At 34.5% G+C, this 5,799-nt stretch overlaps 1 gene segment (V, D, J or C); it reads right to left on the bottom strand.

Moving 5' to 3' along the window:
• Positions 1-321: 321 nt before the first annotated feature.
• LOC127434708 (Ig kappa chain V region 3381-like) lies at positions 322-2,034 on the bottom strand. The segment is given in 2 exon segments: positions 322-1,807; positions 1,909-2,034. Coding segments are annotated over 2 exon segments (369 nt in total).
• Between the last annotated feature and the right edge of the window lie 3,765 nt (positions 2,035-5,799).

Below are 5,799 nucleotides of genomic sequence, written 5' to 3'. Positions count from 1 at the left end.
TTTTTATTTTTATTTTAAGTTTGTCAATGTTCAATGTTTTAATTTTAATTTTAGTTTTTTTTTCCATTTTTAATTCCGTTTTCACTTTCGGTTTCAGTTTATCCTATCTTTTTCAGTGTTTTCTTGCTTAGTTATTTTAATTTGTTAACGAAGATGGTTTAAATATGTTTACCGCTGAATGTATTCATTAATTCATCCCAAAAAAAAACAACAAAAAAAAAAACCTCTAAATATTGTTAATTTACCCTCATATCGTCGGGTGCCAAATGTGGCATTATAGATTTAATTATTTAGTTTGATTTTTAAGGACGGGTTCACATAAGAGCAGTATTTTGAGGCCAGGCGTGGGGAAAACAGGGTGGTTTTATGGTGACATAATTTTTTGATTCATGTGATGCATTAAATACGTGTATATTTGACAGTTAATTCATTAAAGAAGTGTGTTTCATACGCCTTAATTTGCGTCATTGTTGATTATTCATTGTGTAGCTAATATTAGATTTGTTGAGAAAAATATCTTGACTCTGTAAACCCTGTTCAATGTGTACAAATGCTTTTTTAGCGCTGGGGTAGCGCAGGCATTTGACGCGGAGTAAGAACGTTTTGAATATTCATGATCATCATAACTTCCACTTTCTATTACTGTGAATGTGCAGCTAAGGGAAAGAACAGGAAAAAATGGTGGGAGGGGAGGGGGGTCCTTGGAGATAATTGGCCCCGGGGCCTTTGCAAGTCATAATCCATCCCTGCACATACCCCTCAGCAAATGTGCAGTTGCGCCCCTGCACAAAATGAGATGCTCAACAGAATTTCAGCCCCAGTCACCATTCGCTTTAATTAAATGGAAAATATGCAATGAATGTGAATGGTGACTGAGACTTACAATCTCCTTTTGTGTTCCACAGAAGAAATAAAGTCATTCATTTAATATTCAGTTAAAATATAATTCCTTAACAAGTGTTTGTGTGTGCTATGTATTTTTGAGGTTATTAGTGTGTTGCATCATTAGTTTGGCAACATGTTAACATCTCACAAAGTTTAAAATGAGTCTCATGTGGATCAGTGTTTCATGTCAGTCACTGAAGAGGTTTCATTTTTAGTTAGTATTCTACAGACAGCAAAGCAGCTCAGGAGGGTTTGAAACAGAGTCATTGATTGAACAGAGATGGAAAAATGTCTGATGAGCAAATCAAGTTCAGAAATGACTGAACACAGCATCTGAAATCAGGTGTTCAGTTCAATGATGGACAGAAAGTATCATGAGACCATTAATTACTCCTGAAGAATCATGATCACATCAACACGATGTCTAATGATTATCTTTAAAAATACTGACCAACAAAATATGTGTTCAATCCTTGTTTAAATGTCCTTTTTGATTCTCCACATGGTGTGTGTGTGTGTGTGTGTGTGTGTGAGCAGCTGCAGTATCTGTCAGTGTATCAGTGCAGTGTGACTGACAGAGGTTTTTGTACGACTCTTTATCACTGTGTGAACACATCTTTACTGTTGATGACGTGTTCACTCAGACAGTAATAATGTGCTGCATCTTCAGTCTGGACTCCACTGATGGTCAGAGTGAAATCAGTTCCACCACTTTGTCCATTTCCACTGAATCTCTGAAAACTATTACCAAACCGAGCATCTACACCATAAATGATGAGTTTTGGAGCTTCTCCAGGTTTCTGCTGATACCAAGCTAAACCCCAGCCATTGATTCCAGCATCAGTTTTACACTCTATAGTGGCTGTTTTTCCTTCAGTTATAGTTACAACTTCAGTCTGAGTTACAGTGACTCCTCTGGATTCTGATCAGGAGAAAATAACATTTGATCAAAATCTTTAAATTTACTGTATATGAAAGTCTTAAAAATAAGTAAATCAGTGAGAAGATTTCATTTGATGTTACCTGGAATAAAAGCTCCCAGAATCCAAATAAAGATGAAGAAATTCATTTTTGTGTTTGTTGGTTTTGTACAATGAAAAACAGCAATATGTTATAAAGTGTTTGACTCACAGTTATAAACACTCTCTGATCACTGAAGCGTGTGATGTCAATGCAAAGTGACTCTCTCTGGAAATACCCTCTTTGAGTAAAACAGACATCAATCAATAGAATTAATAGTGTTTATTTCTTCAGAGAGCTCTCACTGACATTATACAGTCTGGACAGGTGTGAAAAAAACACACATAAAAGTGCTCAGAATGTCACTGAAGATATGATACTCAATGGATTTCAGGAGATCTGATGGTGTGTGTGTGTGTGTGTGTGTGTGTGTGTGTATGTGTGTGTGTGTGTGCTGCATAATGGTGTTTGAGCATTTAAAACTTGCAGTAAATGTGAGAACATTCAGTAAATGTGTCGCAGTAATTTAGATATTAAAGGGACAGTTCACCCAAAAATGAAAATTCTCTCATCATTTATTTACCCTCATACCATACCAGATGTGTATGACTTTCTTTCTTCTGAAAAACACAAACAAAGATTTTTAGAAGAATATTTGAGCTCTGTTGGTTTATACAATAAAATTGAATTTTGGGCCTCGGGTACAGAAATATTTTAGGGACCCCTGAACAATTGAGGTTTGTGGTGGGGATAGTATCCAGTACAAACATTTTTAGATTGATATTGGGCTGGGTATTGTTACAGATTTCCAGATTTGTTTGGATTCTGATTCACAAGCTCTCGATACGATTCTGATTTTATTCCATATCAATTCATATAGGTACATTTTGGTTACAGTGTCCATTTATTATATTGCATAAATATTTCTAACATGTTTATTGTTTACATGCATAAATTGTTCTAGTTACAATTATTAACATTGATTATCAAAACACATGCTAAATCTGTACTGTCTCTTTAAATAGACAACATCATCTGAGCACAACAACAGGTGATTTTGTTCCTCACATATTCTTTTGGTGGCCTAATGTGAGGAAAATTTCCCATGTAAGAGTTTCCATCTTGTCCCTACAAAACTCCTGGACACCTGATCAGTGACCGAAAAACATATTTCTGGCCATCATACAAGATATAAAACATATTATTTATGATTGTTTAATTGGAAATTTACGCATAGATCATGTAGCATTCCAATTTCATGACAAAATTCCAGCAAAATTAATTGTGTAAGTTTAAACTAAATTAATGAAACTTCAAATACTCATTTTGTTTATTTTTTTTAAAGATTACTCAATTCAATTTGATGAAATTTTGTTATGAAATTAAAATGTGTAAAATAAAAATCTAAGTGAGACTAACCTTTAGCATAAAATCCTAGAAACTTCCTTGTTTTAATTGTTTGGTGTTTTACATGTAATGGAGTGTAGAATAAACAGTCCAGTTTCCATAACACATTTTGATATAACGGCATACTTTTATTAGGGGAGAGCGGGACACAAACTAACACTTTTTGTTTTTCTTTAGTTTGTGTAAATGCACTTGGGGTTCAAAGTATTTTTCTTTATTCACATTAATTTTACGCATGTATGATACAAATATGTGGTCTTGTTTTATGAATAAAGTGTAAAAATTTGTATTGCCATTTACCTGGAAAAAAGGAAAGTGGAATGTCACAACATGCCCCGTAGGTGGAACTTTGTACATTGTAACATGACCATTATGACAGCTTAAAATCCTCCTCTAACAAATATATCTGCTCTAAATAAAATAAAATCTGTCGTTTTCCCTTAACTGACATGAACTATCAAATATAAAGGCCCACTCAATTTTTTTTTCACACATCAATAACTGAATACTGTTCCATCTCTGTGTAATTCAACAGGTATTTTCTGTTTTGGAACAGCACTTTCTCTCTCTTTGTCTTCCTCTGCTGGTGGTGTTTCAGATGTACAAGCCACTAATGAGCTTCATTATGAGGGATAATTAGTGGAGGCAGATGTTACAGGTTACTGAGAGGCTTCAAAACCCCTCAGTTTGTGTCTTTCCATGGAGAGAGGAAGAAGTGTTTGACTGTGAAGTGAATTGTAGTTCTTTGATATTGAGTGAAATTGTGCTGTGTGGTTGAGTGTATTGAAGTCAAGTGTGTGATTGTGTGTTAAATAAGAATAGAAAGAAAGAGGGAGGGAGAGACTTCTCTTTATTCTTTTGGATGTGTTTTTCCATTATTCTTCTGAGAAATGAGGAGTCGAGTGTCTTGAAGAAGAGCTGTCTCTCTATTAGAGTTAGTTTTGATATCGGTGCTCTTGACTCTCCTCAAGTCTTGTCTTAAAGAAACTTCCATTTGAGCGACTCCTGAAAAATCACTTTATCAACACACACTTGATCAAACAAGAGACTCCAGCACTAGATGAATCTATTTTAATACCTGAACAACATGTATGTTACATCACCTCTCCCTTTATATGAGCCTGTCCACTGTCTTTCAGTACTTTAGTGGTTATACTGTGTGAAGTGGTTAATATGTTTAATTCAGGAGCTGAATTCTTGAGTGGACAAGTAACTGATAACTCAAGAGTAACTGATGGAGAAACAGATGGACAATCAATCATTCATACAGCAAAAACATGAGCAGACCTTTGTTTTTATTCTATTTAACTCCTAATTTGTCAGCAGGAGAGAATTTGTATGAACTGTATATAAACTTGTTTTAATCTTTTCATATGAGTCTAGATGAAGAAGTGTGCGTCTGAAGTGTGAAATGATTAATAATCCTGACAAATGAGCAAACCTCAATAAAGCTTCTATGATGGGTAAGGTCAGAGGTCATCTTTGAACTCTAGTAGTCGATATTGTGTTTGAGTGTTTCAGTATACACCATTATTAGAGAGTTGATTGATTTGTTCAGGAAAATAAGCTACTGTTAATTGATACACAAATATTACTAATATTCAATGGTCTGTTTACAGATTGTTTGTTTGTTTGTTTGTTTGTTAGGTTGCATTGAGTCATGTATTACAGTAGGTTCATCTTTATTTCTGTTAGATCTGTTTGCAGTGCCAAATTAACCATGAAACATGAATAATTCAGTTGCATAGCAACACTCTCAAACTCTCGTACACTGTTTATTGTTTATATGTTGTTTGTAATGTCTACAAGAGTATATATGTATTGTTTACAGTGTGTGTGTGTATTACAGAGTGTTCTCTTAATGTAAGATGTCTGTGAAGTGTGTCTTGTCTTGTTTGTGATTGTGCACTGTAGATCTGATGTTTTATGTGGCTGGAATGAAAAACTTTAATCAAGACCGACTAAAAGTTTTCTCTGGTGATTATTTCTACTCATGATCAAAACCATCAAAGTGCACCTAAATTAATAAACTAGTGTGAGATTTTTTACATCAATTATTTTTACACTGAATAATTAATTAATTAAAGTTCATAATATTAATCTCAATATTTTCTCTCAGTATGAAAACCACAGATCATTAAATACATCAAACAAACTCTTGTCCATCATTACTTGGGTTTTCCCGCTTTCATGGCGCCCCAAGTTCTTTAAAAGTCCTCATCTGGTTTTTAAATAGTTCCAGAAAGATCCATCTGCTGTGTAAGTGTTCAGATTGATGCTTCTTGTCGAGAACTGAAGCCTCTAAATCAAGTGTGATCCTTCATATTAACATCATATTTTAATAAATGTCTTTGCAGTGATCTGCTGCTGCTGTGCTGGACAAAGAAACATTTTTGATTCTGTCATTCTGTATCAAATATACATTTCACAACAATGCACATTTTCTCCACTGTGTGTGTGTGTGTGTGTGTGTGTGTGTGTGTGTGAGCAGCTGCAGTATCTGTCAGTGTATCAGTGCAGTGTGACTGACAGAGGTTTTTGTATGAC

The sequence above is a fragment of the Myxocyprinus asiaticus genome, chromosome 44 (genome assembly GCF_019703515.2).
Source record: "Myxocyprinus asiaticus isolate MX2 ecotype Aquarium Trade chromosome 44, UBuf_Myxa_2, whole genome shotgun sequence".
NCBI lineage: Eukaryota > Metazoa > Chordata > Actinopteri > Cypriniformes > Catostomidae > Myxocyprinus > Myxocyprinus asiaticus.
Note: the sequence above shows the minus strand (reverse complement) of the source record. Positions and strands in the feature narration are given on the sequence as shown.